The 21,635-nt window shown below is 42.8% G+C and overlaps 1 protein-coding gene across 1 annotated transcript in view; it reads right to left on the bottom strand.

Annotated features, from left to right (window-relative positions):
* The window catches only part of LOC106598906 (protein kinase C eta type), a 39,168-nt gene that overhangs the window by 8,393 nt on the left and 9,140 nt on the right, over nt 1-21,635 (bottom strand). The window contains exons 2-12 of the mRNA XM_014189932.3: nt 20,777-20,840; nt 14,389-14,542; nt 14,029-14,063; nt 13,539-13,621; nt 12,699-12,828; nt 12,445-12,578; nt 11,093-11,227; nt 10,817-10,990; nt 9,811-9,965; nt 3,031-3,169; nt 2,173-2,361 (exon numbers count right to left, since the gene is read on the bottom strand). Of these exons, the coding sequence (XP_014045407.1) occupies nt 2,173-2,361; nt 3,031-3,169; nt 9,811-9,965; nt 10,817-10,990; nt 11,093-11,227; nt 12,445-12,578; nt 12,699-12,828; nt 13,539-13,621; nt 14,029-14,063; nt 14,389-14,542; nt 20,777-20,840 (1,392 nt within the window). The remainder of the gene's footprint in view (nt 1-2,172; nt 2,362-3,030; nt 3,170-9,810; nt 9,966-10,816; nt 10,991-11,092; nt 11,228-12,444; nt 12,579-12,698; nt 12,829-13,538; nt 13,622-14,028; nt 14,064-14,388; nt 14,543-20,776; nt 20,841-21,635) is intronic.

The following is a 21,635-nucleotide window of genomic DNA, read 5'->3' as shown; positions in this document are numbered from 1 at the left end:
ACTACTTGAGTAAAAGTCTAAAAGTATTTGGTTCTAAATATACTTAAGTATCAAAAGTAAATGTAATTGCTAAAATATACTTATGTATCAAAAGTCAAAGTATAAATAATTTCAAATTCCTTATATTAAGCAAAGCAGAAGGCACCATTTTCTTGTTTTAAAAATGTACGGATAGTCAGGGGTACACTCCAACATTCAGACATCATTTACAAACGATGCATTTGTGTTTGTGTGAGTTGGCCAGATCAAAAGCAGTAAGGATGACCATGTGTTCTCTTGATAAGCAGCAGGGATGACCATGTGTTCTCTTGATAAGCAGTAAGGATGACCATGTGTTCTCTTGATAAGCAGCGGGATGACCATGTGTTCTCTTGATAAGCAGCGGGGACCTGGCCGAGCGCGGGATGCCTGTGTCTCTTGATAAGCAGCAGGGATGACCATGTGTTCTCTTGATAAGCAGTAAGGATGACCATGTGTTCTCTTGATAAGCAGTAGGGATGACCATGTGTTCTCTTGATAAGCAGTAAGGATGACCATGTGTTCTCTTGATAAGCAGTAGGGATGACCATGTGTTCTCTTGATAAGCAGTAAGGATGACCATGTGTTCTCTTGATAAGCAGTAAGGATGACCATGTGTTCTCTTGATAAGCAGCAGGGATGACCATGTGTTCTCTTGATAAGCAGCAGGGATGACCATGTGTTCTCTTGATAAGCAGTAAGGATGACCATGTGTTCTCTTGATAAGCAGTAGGGATGACCATGTGTTCTCTTGATAAGCAGTAAGGATGACCATGTGTTCTCTTGATAAGCAGTAGGGATGACCATGTGTTCTCTCGATAAGCAGTAAGGATGACCATGTGTTCTCTTGATAAGCAGTAAGGATGACCATGTGTTCTCTTGATAAGCAGTAAGGATGACCATGTGTTCTTTTGATAAGCAGTAAGGATGACCATGTGTTCTCTTGATAAGCAGTAAGGATGACCATGTGTTCTCTTGATAAGCAGTAAGGATGACCATGTGTTCTCTTGATAAGCAGTAAGGATGACCATATGTTCTCTTGATAAGCAGTAAGGATGACCATGTGTTCTTTTGATAAGCAGTAGGGATGACCATGTGTTCTCTTGATAAGCAGCAGGGATGACCTTGCAAACCGTAGTCTGGCTTTTTTATGGCGGTTTTGGAGCAGTGGCTTCTCCCTTGCTGAGCGGCCTTTCAGGTTATGTCGATATAGGACTCGTTTTACTGTGGATATAGATACTTTTGTACCTGTTTCCTCTAGCATCTTCACAAGGTCCTTTACTGTTGTTCTAGGATTGATTTGCACTTTCGCACCAAAGTACGTTCATCTCTAGGAGACAGAACGCGTCTCCTTCCTGAGCGGTATGACGGCTGCGTGGTCCCATGGTGTTTATAGTTGCGTACTATTGTTTGTACAGATGAACGTGGTACTTTCAGGCGTTTGGAAATTGCTCCCAAGGATCAACCAGACTTGTGGAGGTGTACAATTTTTTTCTGAGGTCTTGGCTGATTTCCTTTGATTTTGCCATGATGTCAAGCAAAGAGGCACTGAGTTTGAAGGAAGGCCTTGAAACACATCCACAGGTACACCTCCAATTGACTCAGATGATGTCAATTAGCCTATCAGAAGTTTATAAAGCCATGACATCATTTCCTGGAATTTTCCAAGCTGTTTAAATGCACAGTCAACTTAGTGTATGTAAACTTCTGACTCACTGGAACTGTGATACAGTGAATTATAAGTGAAATAGTCTGTCTGTAAACAATTGTTGGAAAAATGACTTGTGTCATGCACAAAGTAGATATGCTAACCGACTTGCCAAAACTATAGTTTGTTAACAAGAAATTTGTAGAGTGGTTGAAAAAATAGTTTTAATGACTCCAACCTAAGTGTATGTAAAATTCCAACTTTAACTCTAGCTCATTAAATTAACTCAGAAAACCACGCCAGTGTGGATGGAAGTACGTGCTTTCAATATACTTTGTGTCCTTCATTTACTCAAGGGTTTCCTTTATTTTGGCAGTCACCTGTACATTCTCTGACATAAACACTATAAAGGCCTCTGTAACATGAAAAACATTGACTGTTATTTACATGACTAACTGTGGTCATTCAGGAAAGATTGATGAGCTCCGCATTGAGGATAGACTTACAGCTTTCAGGATATTGACTGCCTCAGCACTCAGCCAGGATGCATAGCTGATCTCCTCATTCAGGATGGACTCAAACAGGTCGTCCTCGTTCTCCGCCTCAAAGGGGGCGTGGCCAGACAGCATCTCGTAGAGCAGCACGCCGAGAGACCACCAGTCCACAGACGGCCCGTACAGCATCTCCTGAAGGATCTGGGTACCCACAACACATCACATCAAACCACATTACACACCACAGCAAAGAACCTGTACTGTACTTCATCACCTGGAGTTTCTGTACTGGAGTATTACAGAAGGTAACATCAGAAACCAATAAGCCAAGACCGGTCACTGGGTTTAGCTGCTCTTCATTGGGATACACTGAGGACTGAGTGTTGGGGATGGCAATGAAGCCCTTCATAAATCCAGACTTGTGCCCTTTAGTCATAAAAATGGAACTATATGCTTCCCGTACAAACCCATGCACACTCCAATACACACATTCATATTCACAAAGGACCCCTCTCTTGGTACATTTGGTGGTTGGGATTTAAAAAATGTTGGCAAACAGTGCCTGTGAGAGGCAGATGGGGCTCTCCTAACAGAACTGAAACGGTGGTAGGTGGCCAGTCCAACACAGGTGTGTTACCTAACTGCTAACCACCAGAGGCTGGACTAGAGGACCAGTGGTCACAGTGGTGGTATTCAGAGTGGTGGGGTGATGTAGTGGGGCTGGGACTTCATCTGGCTCCTATAAAGAATGTGAACTCTAATGACCTTAGACAGATTTATGGGAAACTGATGCTTCAAGATTACCATTGGGGTAAAGAATGGCATCTTAGTGCAGAAGAAGGGGTGTATGAGTGGAGGGGGTAAACTGACCTCAGGGGCGATGTAGTCAGGAGTCCCGCAGAAGGTGCCTGTGGCCACACCTTCAAACATGCCCTCCTTGCACATGCCGAAATCAGCCAGCTTACAGTGTCCGTCCTTATCAAGGAGCACATTGTCCAGCTTCAGATCCCTGGAAAACAACAGCACAAACATTCACACACATATACCTCATTACAGACATCTCCTGACCTGTAGACGCCACAGCTAAACCCATAAATCTGTACTTTACATTTTGTTGGGGCAACTATTTCACTTCCAGTATGTTCCCCCATTATCAGCAAGTCAGCAAATGCTGCTATATTACATTTTGTGACTGCTAAACTGTCCCACGCCAACCCCGTTGAAAGTTGTTGCTAAAAATAAGTCTGTGCGGTGAAAGAGTGTGGTGAGTATAGGCCACTTGAGGACAGTGACCACCTGTAGGACCAGGAGACATGGAGAATAGAGCTGAACAGTGAGCTACAGTACTGGCAGCAGAGAGAAGTCTGTCACATTCATGACATAGCCTAATGGGGCTGGGGGGGGGGGGTACTGCAGTGTCAATATTGACCTGTCAAAATGGGAAATTAATGGAAGACTTCAAACATAGACATTAACAAAATGTTTTGGCGTTGTGCTCGTCGCTTTAGTATCTTTGAAGTTTGTCTAGCGTCTTTGAATTAGCACTACTTATTAGCAATACTTATTATCAGGAGAAACTATAAGGTAGGAGCAGAGCAGAGTAATAAGTCATTTCCTACAGAATAAATCATCCCCAGTCACACTAAATTGTCTTGTGTCTCTGTCTCTAATGGCTGCCGCCCCAACTGAGGCCTTTGGAGCCTTGGCAGTCTGAAAAACAGATTAACCAAGCCAATAGCATTTATCTGAGATCAGGTGACACAGCAGTGATGTCATGTTACCAAGGTGATTGACTGGCATAGCTGAGTGAGCAGGTAAAGGTAATGATCTGACAAAACAATTAAGTGTGTGAGAGAGAGGGAGAGAAAGAGATAAAGACTGTGTGCCAGGTTAAGCCACGCACACACACACACTACTGGAAGGAGAGTGTGGTTGGTTTAAGCTGGTTTGTCCTGACTGACCGTAAACTCGTTGTGTAATACTGACTCACTTCCTCATGGTGCCTCTGGCTTACGGCAAAACAAACAACACAGGCCAAGTGAGGGCAGCTCTCTTTTCAACCAAACACTAATGTCATGGGAATTCAACCCAGGAGTATACATTTCACTACATGTTATAGGGCAGGGGTATTCAACTCTTACCCTACGAGGTCCGGAGCCTGCTGGTTTTCTGTTCTACCTGAAAATGAATTGTACACACCTGGTGTCCCGAGGTCTAAATCAGTCCCTGATTAGAGGGGAACCATGAAAAGATGTAGTGGAACTGGCTTCGAGGTCTAGAGTTGAGTTTGAGGGTCATAGGGCATCATGAAGCTTCAGTACAACATCAACACCGACAAGCAGCCATGCAAGAGTTAGTTTTCCATAGAAACAATAGTGAGGGAGCCAGGTGTTTTAGGCTCGAGTCTAATTAATCACTGTCCTACTCAGAGTGACCCTCTACTTAATCACAAACCTTGCCTGCTTCCTGTCCTCTGGTTTATCTCAGTGTTTATCTCTAAGCCAACTGCAGTCTCTATCTCATCCACTCCCTTCCACTTCATCACTTCCTGTGAGAGGCATGGCTGGGTGGGTAGGGAATTAACATAGACAATATACATTAGACTTTTGTCTGTGAGATGTAGGTCATAGTGAAGGTGTGGTCATGACCTTGGGGACAAACAGTCATGCTGATTTGCTGAGAATCACATCTACAACTGGTGATTGGGAAACAGCTGCAGCCGAAGAGGAACAAAGTGCTTCACTAGAATACTGTGAGGGGGAAGTTCTAGGAGAGGGAGAAGTTAGTGATGTACACCCAGACCGTTTTACATATTAATGGTTACCCAGATAGCATATAATGTTCTGAGAACCATATGTTTCTTAGAGCGTGGTTGTTCTATGGTTATTTTATCTTCCCACAACTTTCTGGGAATGGTGCAGGACAGTTGCTTGGCTTTGGAACATTCTCTGCACATTTAAGGAACTTGACAAAATAACGTCATTTTCTTGGTACTTCATTACATTAACAGAACGTTTCCTAAAAGTTCAAAACATGGTTACATTTAGTTACAGTTTTGGCAATGGTCTATGAACGTTCTCCAACTGATTTGATATGGTGAATGTTCTCAAATAGTTCAGAGAACGTTAAGAAACAACATTCTCCTGGGGGAATTTCAATACTTCAGCATAACAGAAGATCATATGTTAGAATCTCACTGATGCCTTGCCACAATAACAAAGAAATGTGTCACCATGATTAATGCCTAAGCAAATTAATTTCCATGTGTCCTATCTGTGCTTCCGGCGCCGACAGAGATGGCCGCCTCACTTCGCGTTCCTTGGGAACTATGCAGTATTTTGTTTTTTATGTGTTATTTCTTACATTGTTACCCCAGGAAATCTTATGTTTTATTACATACAGTCGGGAGGAACTATTGGATATAAGAGCAACGTCAACTCACCAACATTATGACCAGGAATATGACTTTCCCGAAGCGGATCCTCTGTATAGCCCACCACTCAGGACAATGGATCGGATCCCAGCCGGCACCCAAAACAACGGTGCCGCAGAAGGGGCAGACGGAGCGGTCTTCTGGTCAGGCTCCGTAGAAGGGCATTTCGCGCACCGCACCCGAGCATACTACTCGCCAATGTCCAGTCTCTTGACAACAAGGTAGACGAAATCCGAGCAAGAGTTGCCTTCCGGAGAGACATCAGAGACTGTAACGTTCTTTGTTTCACGGAAACATGGCTCACTCGTGATATTTTGTCAGAGTCGGTACAGCCACCTGGTTTCTTCACGCATCGCGCCGACAGAAACAAGCATCTCTCTGGTAAGAAGAAGGGCGGGGGTGTATGCCTTATGATTAACGAGACGTGGTGTGATCGTAACAACATACAGGAACTCAAGTCCTTTGTTCACCTGATTTAGAATTCCTCACAATCAAATGCCGACCGAATTATCTACCAAGAGAATTCTCTTCGATCATAATCACAGTCGTGTATATTCCCCCCCAAGCAGACACATCGACGGCCCTGAAAGAACTTCATTTGACTCTATGTAAACTGGAAAACCACATATCCTGAGGCTGCATTTATTGTAGCTGGGGACTATAACAAGGCTAATCTGAAAACAAGGCTCCCTAAATTCTATCAGAATATCGATTGCGCGACCCGGGCTGGCAAAACCCTGGATCATTGTTATTCTAACTTCCACAACGCATATAAGGCCCTCCCCTGCCCTCCTTTCGGAAAAGCTGACCACGACTCCATTTTGTTGCTCCCAGCCTATAGACAGAAACTAAAACAGGAAGCACCCGCGCTCAGGTCTGTTCAACGCTGGTCTGACCAATCAAATTCCACGCTTCAAGATTGCCCCGATTATGTGGACTGGGATATGTTCTGCATAGCGTCGAACAACAACATTGAAGAATACGCTGATTCGGTGAGCGAGTTTATTACCAAGTGCATCAGTGATGTTGTACCCACAGCGTCTATTAAGACATCCCCCAACCAGAAACAGTGGATTGATGGCAGTATTCGCGCAAAACTGAAAGCGCGAACCACTGCTTTTAATCAGGGCAAGGTGACCGGAAACATGACCGAATACAAACAGTGTAGCTATTCCCTCCGCAAGGCAATCAAACTAGCTAAGCGTCAGTATAGAGACAAAGTAGAGTTGCAATTCAACGGCTCAGACACGAGAGGTATGTGGCAGGGTCTACAGTCAATCACGGACTACAAAAGAAAAATCAGCCTCGTCGCAGATCACGATGCCTTGCTCCCAGACAGACTAAACAACTTCTTTGCTCGCTTTGAGGACAGTACAGTGCCACTGACACGGCCCGCTACCAAAACCTGCGGGCTCTCCTTCACTGCAGCCAACATGAGTAAAACATTTAAACGTGTTAACCCTCGCAAGGCTGCAGGCCCAGACGGCATCCCCAGCCGCGTCCTCAAAGCATGCGCAGACCAGCTGGCTGGTGTGTTTACGGACATATTCAATCAATCCTTATCCCAGTCAGCTATTCTCACATGCTTCAAGAGGGCCACCATTGTTCCTGTTTCCAAGAAAGCTAAAGTAACTGACCTAAATGACTACCGCCCCGTAGCACTCACTTCCATCATCATGAAGTGCTTTGAGAGACTAGTCAAGGACCATATCACCTCCACCCTACCTGACACCCTAGACCCACTCCAATTTGCTTACCGCCCCAATAGGTCCACAGACGACGCAATCTCAATGACACTGCACACTGCCCTAACCCATCTGGACAGAGGAATACCTATGTAAGAATGCTGTTCATCGACTACAGCTCAGCATTTAACACCATAGTACCCTCCAAACTCGGCATTAAGCTCGAGACCCTTGGTCTCGACCCTGCCCTGTGCAACTGGGTCTTGGACTTCCTGACGGGCCGCCCCCAGGTGGTGAGGGTAGGTAACAACATCTTCACCCTGCTGATCCGCAACACTGGGGCCCCACAAGGGTGCGTTCTCAGCCCTCTCCTGTACTCCCTGTTCACCCACAACTGCGTGGCCATGCACGCCTCCAACTCAATCATCAAGTTTGCAGACGACACTACAGTGGTAGGCTTGATTGCCAACAACGACGAGACGGCCTACAGGGAGGAGGTGAGGGCCCTCGGAGTGTGGTGTCAGGAAAATAACCTCACACTCAATGTCAACAAAGCAAAGGAGATGATCGTGGACTTCAGGAAACAGCAGAGGGAGCAGCCCCCTATCCACATCGACGGGACAGTAGAGGAGAGGGTGGAAAGTTTTAAGTTCCTCGGCGTACACATCACGGACAAACTGAAATGGTCCACCCACACAGACAGCGTGGTGAGAAGGCGCAACAGCACCTCTTCAACCTCAGGAGGCTGAAGAAATGTGGCTTGTCACCAAAAACACTCACAAACTTTTACAGATGCACAATCGAGAGCATCCTGTCGGGCTGTATCACCGCCTGGTACGGCAACTGCTCCGCCCACAACCGTAAGGCTCTCCAGAGGGTAGTGAGGTCTGCACAGCGCATCACCGGGGGCAAACTACCTGCCCTCCAGGACACCTACACCACCCGATGTCACAGGAAGGCCAAAAAGATCATCAAGGACAACAACCACCCGAGCCACTGCCTGTTCACCCCGCTATCATCCAGAAGGCGAGGTCAGTACAGGTGCATCAAAGCTGGAACCGAGAGACTGAAAAAACAGCTTCTATCTCAAGGCCATCAGACTGTTAAACAGCCATCACTAACATTGAGTGGCTGCTGCCAACATACTGACACAAATCTCTAGCCACTTTAATAATAAAAATAATTGGCTGTAATAAATGTATCACTAGTCACTTTAAACAATGACACTTTATATAATGTTTACATACTCTAGATTACTCATCTCATATGTATATACTGTACTCTATACCATCTACTGCATCTTGCCTATGCCGTTCGGCCATCACTCATTCATATATTTTTATGTACATATTCTTATTCATTCCTTTACACTTGTGTGTATAAGGTAGTTGTTGTGAAATTGTTAGGTTAGATTACTTGTTAGATATTACTGCATGGTCGGAACTGGAAGCACAAGCATTTCGCTACACTCGCATTAACATCTGCTAACCATGTGTATGTGACAAATAAAATTTGATTTGATTTGAAAACAGTTAACCTGAGCTAGCAGTGATATAGTCTTATTGAAACATTCAGTGAAAGTTAATCTGGAATTTCCATTCTCAGGTTGTTAATAAAACCTCCCAGGAAAACATTTCGGGAACTATAGTAAAACGTTCTCAGAATCTCCTTGCAACAAAAAATGTATGATCCCAGAACAAGCTACATTTTCACATACGTTCTCAGAATTGTAAAACTCAACGGAACCCAAATCTTACGTTCCCTCAACTTCCAAGGAACCAAATGTGCTTGCTGGGTAGTTAGTTTGTGTGTGGTTCTGGTCTTCAAACGTGAGAATGACTAACGGCACAGTCAGCAAACATAAAGAGATTACGATCTAGTCATAATACATTCGAGACAAACGCTCAAACTGTGTTCTCCAAAAGGGTAAGCTGGTGGTCTGTAACATGTTGACATCGGGTACTATTAACTCTGGTCTTCGATTCTAGACTATATTAATGGACTAAAATCGAGGTTAAAGCACTTTTGCAAAAACAATTATTAAAATTTTATTGCCCCTGATAGGCTGATAATATTAGCCCTTTACCTCAGGGTGAAAGAGCACAAGAGATAGTTGAGACATGATAAAGACATTACTTTACATAATACACTTGGGCTACATCTGGGGCCATGAGCTGAGAAGTCAGCACGAGGTCTTTAGTACTGTTATAGAGCAAGACCTGGAGTACTAGGGTTAGGCTATTTCCAGGAAAGGACATTAGCTCGTCACGTGAAGCTAGCAGTCATGCTATGTGGCGCTGACACGGAGGGCTATCTAAATATAAACTCAACATTTAGCGTAGCCGCTCACATGATGCTGCCACCTTTATCAACATGAGGCTTGACAGAGACCTTTGTGTTGGCCATCACTGTAAGTTGACAACAGCCCTGTAAAAAGACTAGATGGATTAGAACCAGTCAAAGGCCACCTTGGCATCACTCCAACTAAATGTTAGCTGTCTCTATATAAGAGCATGTGATTGTGTGTCAGACCTGTAGACGATGCCCTTGCTGTGCAGGAACATAAGTGCAGAGGTGATCTCGGCGGTGTAGAAGCGAGCGCGGCACTCCTCAAACTTTCTGGACTTCTGGATGTGGAACATGAGGTCGCCCCCATTGACAAACTCCATCACAAAGAACAGGCGGTCCTGGAACACAGAGACAACGGCTCCTTTCTCAAATACACAACAATGAAACCCCACTACCTCCACAACAGCTCAAGGACATACCAATTCCTCGTGTCAAGGAGGACATGTCTTACATTGACTTCATGTCATTGGTAAGATATTAACAAGTCGAATAAAAAACATGAGCTGGCGCACACCCAGAATATTTATTTTATGTAGAGGTGGTGTCTAACGGCGAATAAACTATAAGCGACTCTCTTTATTTTTATAGCTTATAAGATATTTACTAGTAACACATCTGCCTTAGAGTCATGGTTATGAATGGTGTGAAAAGGCTCTGTGAGAGTGCAGGTGCAACTAGACCTGAAGCAAGTCAATTTACCCCCTCTAATAACAAAGGAGAAAGACAGCAAACTATTAAGTTAAGATAGATGGGGACTCGGGGCAGTTAAGAATAAGAAAGCTGTGTATAGGAGCCAGGGCAAAACGAGCTTATGGTGGGCTAATCAAACACAAGGGGTGTGATATGAAGTGGTAGCCTGAGGAACAGGGAGCAGGAGTATAGGAAGCAGTAAAGGTAGTTAACTTAGTATCAGAGGAAGGAAATGGGCTATATCATGGATCCATCACTCAACGCTGCTCTATTTTGATCCAAAGTGAAGTAGGCCAGTGAGGGTTCAAACATCTGAAGCAGATTAGGCTCCTGGGTGGGAGAATAGCTCTGTCATGCAGAGGGTCATTCACACTGTGCTGCATTCCTACTCAGATAACGTCAGGGCACTGCTGCCCTCAACAGGACACTCTAGGCATTACAGATACAGACTTTTTGGTGTGCGTGCGTGTGCGTGTGCGTGTGTGTGTGTGACTCTTACTGGTGTCTGAAAGCAGCAGTAGAGCTGAGTGAGGTACGGGTGGCAGCTGGCCAGTGACAGCACTCTCTTCTCTGTCATGGTGCACTCAACATCATCGTCCTGCAGAATTATGTCCTTCTTCAGCACCTTCACTGCAAACACCCGCTCACCGCTGTTCAACCGAGCCAGCATCACCTGAAATAGGAACACACAGCACACACACGCGTTAATTACCGGCACCCAACTCCAGACCATCACACAGTCCATGGTGGTATTGCTCTATGGTGGTTGTCTCACCTTGCCGAAGCTGCCCTTCCCCAGCACCTGTAGGAAGGTGAAGTCAGAGATGCCCAGCTGTCTGGTCTGCTGCTGAGGGGTTTCACTCTCTCTCCTCACACTGAGGGCCCGCTCCTGGTCCTGCACTCCAGTGGACTGGGGAACAGGATGAGCATTTAACTACTGAGTATGTTCATATTGGTATGTATGTATGTATGTATGTATGTATGTATGTATGTATGTATGTATGTATGTATGTATGTATGTATGTATGTATGTATGTATGTATGTATGTATGTATGTACAGTGGCTTCGAAAAGTATTCATACACCTTGACTTATTTTGTTGTGTTACAGCCTGAATTCAAAATGTATTAAATTGATCATTTTTCTCACCCAGCTACACACTACCCCATAATGACAAAGTGAAAACATGATTATCAAAATGTTTGCACATTTATTGGATATGAAATACTGAAATATCTAATTAACATACGTATTCACACCTGAGTCAATACCTTGTAGAAGCACTTTTGGCAGCAATTACAGCTGTGAGTCTTTCTAGGTGAGTCTCTAAGAGCTTTCCACACCTGGATTGTGCAACATTTGCCCATTGTTCTTTAAAAAAAAACTATCTTCAAGCTCTGTCAAATTGGTTGTTGATCATTGCTAGACCACCATTTCCAGGTACTGTCATAGATTTTCAGTATGCTTGAAAACATGGAGAGAGGTACTCAGTAATGTGTTGTATTGGATTTGCCCCAAACATAACACTTTGTATTCAGGACAAAACGTGAATTACTTTGCCACATTTTTTGCAGTATTACTTTAGTGCTTTGTAGCAAACGGGATGCATGTTTTGGAATATTTGTATTCTATACAGGCAGTCTTCTTTCCCATCTGTCAATTAGGTTAGTATTGTGGAGTAACTACAATGTTGTTGATCCATCCTCAGTATTCTCCTATCACACCCACTAAACTCTGTAACTGTTTTAAAGTCACCATTGGCCTCATGGTGAAATCTTTAACCGGGATTCCTTCCTCTCCGGCAATGGAGTAAGGAAGGACCCCTGTACCTTTCTAATGACTGGGTGTATTGATACACCATCCAAAGCGTAATTACCATTCTTTTTGTTGTTGTTGACCCATCGACCAATAAGTGCCGTTCTTTGCGAGGCATTGGAAAACCTCCCTGGTTTTGTGGTTAAATCTGTGTTTGAAATTCACTGCTCGACTGAGGGATCTTACATATAACTTATTACATTTTAAATTCAGGGTGTAACACAACAAAACGTAGAAAAAGTCAAGGGGTGTAAATACTTTCTGAAGGCACTGTATGTATGTATGTATGTCTTAATCTCTCTCTCTCCCTACCAGCGAATTGCGTTTGGAGAACCCCCCGGCCTGCAGGCCCATCTCTGCCAGCCTGTTGGCCAGCTCCACACTGTTGACCCCACAGCTGGGTGCTACGTTGCCCTTACAGCGGATGTGCACGTTCATCTTACAGCCTGCAGAGGACAGACACACAATACACAGGAAGTACAGGTTAATAAGCCATGCAGATTTCTACCTGTCTATAAACATCTGAGAAAGAGAGAGCATGAGAAATGAAAGAGAAAGAATCTTACTCTTGCAGTGTAGACCCTGTCTGACAAGGCCCCACAGTAGAGAACCACAGTGGTCACAGAAGGTGGGAGCCTTAAAGTTGTGGATGTTGAACTTGTGAGGGACGTTGATACTGAAGCCTTGGTTGGTGGTCTGTGAATGAGATTTCATCAGTATGTCATCCCATTGGCCTAGGCTTGCTCAAGCAAACCATCATATGGCATCATAATTAATTAGCAAGTAATTATGCTACTTCTCAAAACATAAATGTTTTTCTACACATACCAGTATATGAATAAGTCACGTGTCAATCTCTTTAGTTCCTATTTTTCTTCAGTGGTCTGGTTTGTTCATATGTGTAGTAGACCGGGACATGAAACTTGAATGTTCAGCATACACTGAACCTCAGTTTGAGACAAGTTCCCTAAAATGTCTTTAGTGTACTTGAAGAATGTGTGTGATAATATTCAGTAGCTTGATGTTGTTGGCCCACACCTTTCTGCTTCACTGAACAACTCAACACAAACAGCATCCTGGGCAGGGTCCCTGATCAACACACAGCTGCTGAATCCATGTATGTTCATCATACGTCTAAGGTCTATCAGCTGTAACACAATGCACCTGTACAACAGCCTATTTTGACTCTGGAATCCCCTGACATTTTTCACAGTGGATTTCAGGTAAAAAGACAACTTTTTGTCTTTGCATTGTCAGAACACATTCCATTGATGAGGCGGTGTTTTTTTTGGAGAATGCATGCAGGTGTGGGTGTCATAGTGATGACACGACACAGCTGTTACAGCATTATTGTAGTGGAATAGGGGTATGAAGGTAAAATGGCTGGTCTCTGTATGTTGTCTCACCGGCTCCTTGTCAGGCTTCTTCATGCGTGGACACATTGTGACAACCAACTGATGACATCGCTTGTGAACCACACAGGTGCATACTGGGAAACAGACACAAATAGAATGAAAACATGGAAACTAAACAGCAAACAATCAAACCATGTCTGTCACTGATCCTTTCACTTAGAGAAAGAAACTGACAAAGGCATCTTCCTGCTGAAACGTTGGTGATTTTAACCAATTGTTTGAGAGAAAGAGCACGATGCCGAATTATTTTAATGAAAGTGAACTTTAAACAGAGTGTCTGTGAGATGGAGGCCTGGCACCGTACGTTGAGATGGAGGTTGGGTTCAGCAACTCTATAATAAAAGAGGTGTAAGAGCTCAGTCTCTGTGGAGTAGCACTTACTTCCTGTCTGAGTGGGCGGGTGGTCACAGAATGGTGTGAAGGAGAAAAGAGAGACAGAAAGCAGAAAGAAAGACCCAACAAAGAAAACAGTGTCAATTACCTTGGCATTGGTAGCCCTGCTTCCCAAACACACCCCTGTAACAACAGACCTGACAGTCAGAAATCATGCAAGGCATAATGTTTACATAATAAATACATTGTAATGGGCTGTTTCTATTATACACAATTGACAATAGAGTCACAGTTGGTGTACCACGTTAGATGAACTATCTGAGGTAAGGGCAGTGGAGTGTGTGTGTGTGTGTGTGTGTGTGTGGTGTGTGTGTGTGTGTGTGTGTGTGTGTGTGTGTGTGTGTGTGTGTGTGTGTGTGTGTGTGTGTGTGTGTGTGTGTGTGTGTGTGTGTGTGTGTGTGTGTGTGTGTGTGTGTGTGTGTGTGGGGGGGGGGGGGGGGGCCCTTACCAGATGAACTCTTTGCAGTGGAAGCAGAAGGTGGGCTGCCGTAGGAAGGTGGACATGAACTTGTGTCCGTTGACCTGATGGATCTTGCGTTTCACGGCCCCTTGCCTCTTCCTGTTGAACTGCTTGAACACCTTGGCCTTCCCCGTGGCATCATCTGAGCACCCGGGGAACACAACGGGATGGAGGTCAGACAGACATGTTAAAATACAACAGAAACGTGCATGATGTGGAGTCCCAACGCCCTGGAGAGAGAGAGAGATGGTGGAGTATTACAGCGAGTACGGCATTCAACTGTCAGATACTGACTGCTTTTGGTTGATTTGCTCGCCACAGCAAAAAAAATAGTTATTTCTCTTTATTGAACTAGGATATAAGACAAAATGTCACTTGGTGCACCCCTACGTGACACCATCCAGTCAGCCTCTATCGTGGGCCATCATTAGAGCTGAGCCGAGGTAATGTGAGGGGAGTTTCCAAAGGGATAATACAGTGAGTTATGGTCAGGTCTTGGTAGTTCCTGTATGAAGTCCCAGTGTGTCAACACTACCCATGGTCAAAATCAGCCCTCCTACAGTGCTGAAGCTAACCCCTGCGTTCCCTTCCACATCACAATAACCCCCATAACAGTGTTGTGGCAAAGCTAAACACACAGCAGAATAGAACAACACAGGAGAGTTAGGGTATGAGACAGAACATACAGCAACGCTGGGCAGTCACATACAAACAAACACAGCAGCTAAATACATAAACACACTATGTTTGTTCACTGGGAAAACATACACATTCTACATGCTTGTTGGAGCAGAGTAGAATTTTGAGAAGTTTGAAAACCAGTCAGCAGTGACAGCCGATAAAAAGGGAACTTGAGGGTGAGGTTTGCTAAACACCACAGTAATTCAATGGATGGACCTTCTCTAAAGCATTCACGACCTATCCTAACCGTACCCGTATCAGGGAAGGGATCTTTAAAACGGAGATGTTTATGAGTTATATTATGATAAAGTGAGAGAAATGAGCAGAGCTCAGTGCAGTGTATCGGTCAGATGCAGTTTAGATAAGGTCTTGATGATTTTCAGTGGTGAATTAACTATTACAGAGCACTGTACAAACTGCTAGAGGGGTTGTGTTCCTACTCAAAAAGCACAAGAAAGAGGACTGACACCCACCGTTTCAGATTGTTCTGAAATCGATTATGTTGTTAGAAACAGATAAGATTAGCATTCCTGCAACATTATTTTGTTGAAATATAATTTTATCTCTGAGAAATTAAGCTAATTGATTGCATCCAAATTGGCCATTTTAATTGATATAATTCATATAATATTCTATAAATAAAGTACCTAACACCCGATTTGGACCAAACGTTTTTTTCCTAACAAGGAGTAAGACCTGAGGAATCCAAAACAATGGTCAAAAGCCAGCGACGGACTCTCCACACCCCACATCAAAGCCATTCCAACAACCAGTATACAGTATCAGTTTCTATCTAGTATGGAGCTACAGCTCCGAGTATTGTTTCTTCATCCTATGTAATGTATTCTCAGTGAATTTGGTGAAGTTTGTTTCCCCTTGTTCAGAGAAATTAGTAATTGAAGTCGTTAGGTTTATATCCCATCCTACATCCTGATATTACCAGGTTCTGACCACTAGATGGTGGTGATCCTTCTACCTCTGTAAGCAGAGGTTGGAACTGAAATTATTTTCCAATCGTTTCGTTCTGAACAGAAACATCCTTTTTTTCGTACCGTTCCACTGTTCCGACCAGCAAAATAAAGTTCTGAACCGGTTGTAACCACAAAAAAAAGAACAATTTAGATAGTTCCTTTCTGTTCCTTTTTACATTTAGCTCAACATTAAATTGCTTCAATGGATAGAGGAGCTTGCCATGGAGCGGGCAAACTATGTACTGTTGAAGTCGGAAGTTTACATACACTTAGGTTGGAATCATTAAAACTCGTTTTTCAACCACTCCACAAATGTATTGTTAACAAACTATAGTTTTGGCATGTCGGTTAGGACATCTACTTTGTGCATGACAAGTTATTTTTCCAACAATTGCTTACAGACAGATTATTTCACTTATAATTCACTGTATCACAATTCCAGTGGGTCAGAAGTTGACTGTGCCTTTAAACAGCTTGGAAAAATCCAGAAAATTATGTCATGGCTTTAGAAGCTTCTGATAGGCTAACTGACATTATCTGAGTCTATTGGAGGTGTACCTGTATTTCAAGGCCTACCTTCAAACTCAGTACCTCTGTGCTTGACATCATGGCAAAATCAAAAGAAATCAGCCAAGACCTCAGAAAAAAATTGTAGACCTCCACAAGTCTGGTTCATCCTTGGGAACAATTTCCAAACTCCTGAAGGTACCACATTCATCTGTTCAAACAATAGTATGCAAGTATAAATACCATGGGACCGCGCAGCTGTCATACCGCTCAGGAAGGAGACGCGTTCTGTCTCCTAGAGATGAACCTACTTTGGTGCGAAAAGTGCAAATCAATCCCAGAACAACAGCAAAGGACCTTGTGAAGATGCTGGAGGAAACAGGTACAAAAGTATCTATATCCACAGTAAAACAAGTCCTATATCGACATAACCTGAAAGGCTGCTCAGCAAGGAAGAAGCCACTGCTCCAAAACCGCCATAAAAAAGACAGACTACGGTTTGCAACTGCACATGCGGACAAAGATCGTACTTTTTGGAGAAATGTCCTCTGGTCTGATGAAACAAAAATAGAACTGTTTGACCATAATGACCATCATTATGTTTGGAGGAAAAAGGGGGAGGCTTGCAAGCCGAAGAACACCATCCCAACCGTGAAGCACGGGGGTGGCAGCATCGTGTTGTGGGGGTGCTTTACTGCAGGAGGGACTGGTGCACTTCACAAAATAGATGGCATCATGAGGGAGGAAAATGTTGTGGATATATTGAAGCAACATCTCAAGACATCAGTCAGGAAGTTAAAGCTTGGTCACAAATGGGTCTTCCAAATGGACAATGACCCCAAGCATACTCCAAAGTTGTGGCAAAATGGCTTAAGGACAACAAAGCCAAGGTATTGGAGTGGCCATCACAAAGCCCTGACCTCAAACCTATAGAACATTTGTGGGCAGAACTGAAAAAGCGTTTGTGAGCAAGGAGGCCTACAAACCTGACTCAGGTCCACCAGCTCTGTCAGGAAGAATAGGACAAAATTCACCCAACTTATTGTGGGAAGCTTGTGGAAGGCTACCCGAAACGTTTGACCCAAGTTTAACCATTTAAAGGCAATGCTACCAAATACTAATTGAGTGTATGTAAACTTCTGACCCACTGGGAATTTGATGATATAAAAGGTGAAATAAAAGCTGAAATAAATCATTCTCTCTACTATTATTCTGACATTTCACATTCTTAAAATAAAGTGGTGATCCTAACTGACCTAAGGCAGGGAATTTTTACTCGGATTAAATGTCAGGAATTGTGAAAAACTGAGTTTAAATGTATTTGGCTAAGGTGTATGTACACTTCTGACTTCAACTGTATATGCATTGGACAAACAAGTGTAGTGTAGGGTGCAACATGCGATTCAAATTTTGTGGTGAGGAGGGCGCTGGCATCTTGTTGCTATGACATGCATTATCTGAGTTAGGCCGACAGAATTATACCTACAGAGGAACGGTTTCTGTGAAGGAACGTCTTTGAACTTCAGAAAGTTGGCTTAACTAACGCTGGACCAGAGCTAGCCCTTGATAATGACTCTCAGTTCCATTAAATTACACATAATGTTGCTTAGAGTTTGAGAGCTAGACCAGAGCTATCTAACAAGCTAGCTAGCTAACAAGCTTGTGTGTACAGAGTGGCACCAGAATTAAAATAAAAACAAGTCTTACTTTTTTGTACTTAATAAATCCAATGTGAAACGTTAAAGTATACTTAACTAGCATTGAACAAGTAAATCCATTGTTCTCAAATTAAAAATCTCTCTCCCTAATTTCTGAATCTCGCCTGTAACGTCAGTAGCTACAGTAGACTATGCATGCTTTGGAGGGAGGGCGAGGAACAGGTTGCCTACACACTCACACTCTGGCAAGATTTTCAGCTGGCAGGCAGGCAGACACTGGAATATGTTTCTGAGTGACAGTTTGGGCTTTGCATAGACGCTTTGTTGCGGTTTTTTGTGGGACTGGGGGGAAAAAAGGACGTTATTAACCGGTTCCCATGCTTTCAATATAACGGTCCTGTTCCGAAACAGTATAGATCACTTTCGTTCTTAGTTTTGGTTCTGTTCCTCCAAAAAAATAACAAATAATTAGATTTTCGGTTCCCTGAATCCAACCCCTGCCAATAAGCAGTCTATTGACAAGGTATGACAGCAACCCATGCTTTGGTTTTGTTGGCCACTGTTTCAAATGCTAACTTTGGTCTTTTTCCACATTTTGTTGTGTTACAAAGTGGGATTAAAATGGATTTAATTTAAAAAAAATTGCCAAAAATCTACACAAAACTCTGAAATGTCAAAGTGGCAGAAAATGTAAAAAATAAATAAATAAATAAATAAATAAAACAGTAATATATCTTGATTAGATAAGTATTCCACCCCCTAAGTCAATACGTTTGAATCACCTTTGGCAGTGATTACAGCTGTGAGTCATTCTGGGTACTGTAAGTCTCCTAGAGCTTTCCACATCTGGATTGTGCAACATTTACCCATTATTCGTTTCAAAATTCTTCAAGCTCTATCAAATTGGTTGTTGATCTTTGCTAGACAACCATTTTCAGGTCTTGTCATCGATTTTCAAGCAGATTTAAGTCAAAACTGTAACTCAGCCACTCACAAACATTCACTGTCTTCTTGGTAAGCAGTTAAGATTTGGCCTTGTGATTTAGGTTATTGTCCTGCTGAAAGGTGAATTCATCTCCCAGTGTCTGGTGGAAAGTAGACTGAACCAGGTTTTCCTCTAGGATTTTGCCTGTACTTGACTCCATTCCATTAATTTTTTTATCCTGAAAAACTCCTCAGTCCTTAACGATTACAAGTATACCCATAGTTTTCTCCTATCACATTCATTAAACTCTATAACTGTTTTAAAGGCACCATTGGCCTCATGGTGAAATTCCTGAGCAGTTTCCTTCCTCTCTGGGAACTGAGTTATCTTTGTGGTGACTGGGTGTATTGATACACCATCCAAAGTGTAATTAATAACTTCACCATGCTCAAGGGATATTCAATGTCTGCTTTTTTATATGTACCCATCTACCAATATGTGCCCTTCTTTGCGAGGCATTGGAAAACCTCCCTGGTCTTTTAATCTGTGTTTGAAATTCACTGCTCGATTGAGGGACCTTACAGAAAATTGTTTATGTAGGGTACAGAGATGAGGAAGTCATTCAAAAAAATCCCCTTTAAAACGAATCACCTAATAGTAGGAACAGCACCATCTAGTGGTCAAAACCTGGTAATATCAGGATGTAGGATGGGACATAAAGCTAACAACTTCAATAACCAATTTCTCTGAGCAGAAAAAAAACATCAACAATTTCACGGAGAATGCATTAGATAAGATGAAGAAACAATACTCAGAGCCGCAGCCCAATACTACTTGTCAAACACAGAGAACTGATACTGAATACTCATTGTTGGGTTGGGATGGCCGTGAGATGGGGGTCCGTGGGTGGTTTTTGACATTTTATTTAGATTACTCGTGTCTTACTCACTGTCATAAAAAAAACGTTTGGTCCAAATTGGATGTTAGGTACTATATTTATTGAATATTAGATGAATCCTACAAATGGCAACAACAAAAAATTATCAGAGGTCAAATTATATTTCAACAAAATAATATTGTAGGAATGCTAATCTTTTCTGTTTCTAACTACAAAAACGATTTTGGAAAAATCTGAGATGTCTTGCTGAACTTAAATGGAACGACCCAGAGGGGAGTATGTCTGTCAGACAGAGAACAGAGGATAAAACATGAATGATTAAAGCAACAATGTTCTATCGAAAAGGAAACAAAGAAGGCGATAAGATTCCCATCAGTCAAAGCATCTGCAGTATGACTTACAGTAAGTCAGTCACACAACACACATGCATGAATGCACACACAAACAGGTTTCCGTGATGCTGAATATCTGTGTCTGACAGCCTGTAAGTAATCAGTTGCATCAGGGGCTGTGTTGAAGCAGACAGACAATTAACTTAAGAGGGAGGAGGGACTGTACATTATGTCGAACAGAACAAAGTGTTACGGAATATTTTAGGACTTGAAAGAATGTGTGCCATCTTAGTGTAAGAGAAATACAAAGATACGAACAGCGAGGGAGGGAGAAGGCAATACTATCTATCTATGGATGAAATAGATAGATGGTTGGTGTGATATACACAATGAAAAATCCTTACCATCAATGAAGGAGCCATTGAGTGTTATGAGGATGAACACCTTGCCCTCTGGCTCCAGGTCCACCTGCACACAAACACAGGAGACTAGACATTAGACGAGGCTACTCAATGAGCAAAAGCTAACCATGTGACTCCCAACCATCCAGGTAACTCCCAAACCAACATATGTAATGCAATATAACCTAGATTTATTGTAGGGGAGATAGGGGTAAGTTGAGCCAAAGAGGTAAGTTGAGCCACTCTTTTTTCTAGGAAACCATACACAAATATTTAGGAAGAGACCATCATTTCACGGAGGAAAAAAACCACATTGGAAAAGTGGTAAGTTAGGTCCAAAAAAACAGCTTTTCACCAAGTCAAATGAATTTATTGTGTTAGAGGTTTCATGATGCTGGTATCTAAATCAAAGTAGAATATTTTAAGATTGTATTATACATCAGTTTGGGTATCTAAGCTTCAATATGAGGTCCTAAACCTAGCATGAAAGTGCATCCTTGAAGTTGTGCGGGTTAAATGCTTGCCTTGGGGTAAGTTGAGCCAATGGCAAGTTGAGCAAATAGATTTGTTTTTGTTTCCCAGGCGTAATGCAAGGCATTATCACTGGGATATGAGGTAACAATAAAAGTGTACAAAAAAAGTACAAAGTGTTTGTTACAGTAGCTGTTAATAAGCCTAGTGATTGTGTTGAATTGTGTTTGGGAAATAAAGATGGACATGGTTTTAAAAAGGTAGTGGAACTATTTCTTCAGTAGAGGAATTTGTAGGCGACTTAACTTACCCCATACCCAGGGTATGTTGTGCCAAGATACCTCTCTTTTTGGACAAGCTATGTTGTCAAAACTGTAATGTTTACATGAAT

The sequence above is a fragment of the Salmo salar genome, chromosome 01, assembly GCF_965601325.2.
Source record: "Salmo salar chromosome 01, fSalSal1, whole genome shotgun sequence".
NCBI classification, from domain to species: Eukaryota; Metazoa; Chordata; class Actinopteri; order Salmoniformes; family Salmonidae; genus Salmo; species Salmo salar.
This window is presented reverse-complemented; position numbering and strand designations above follow the sequence as displayed.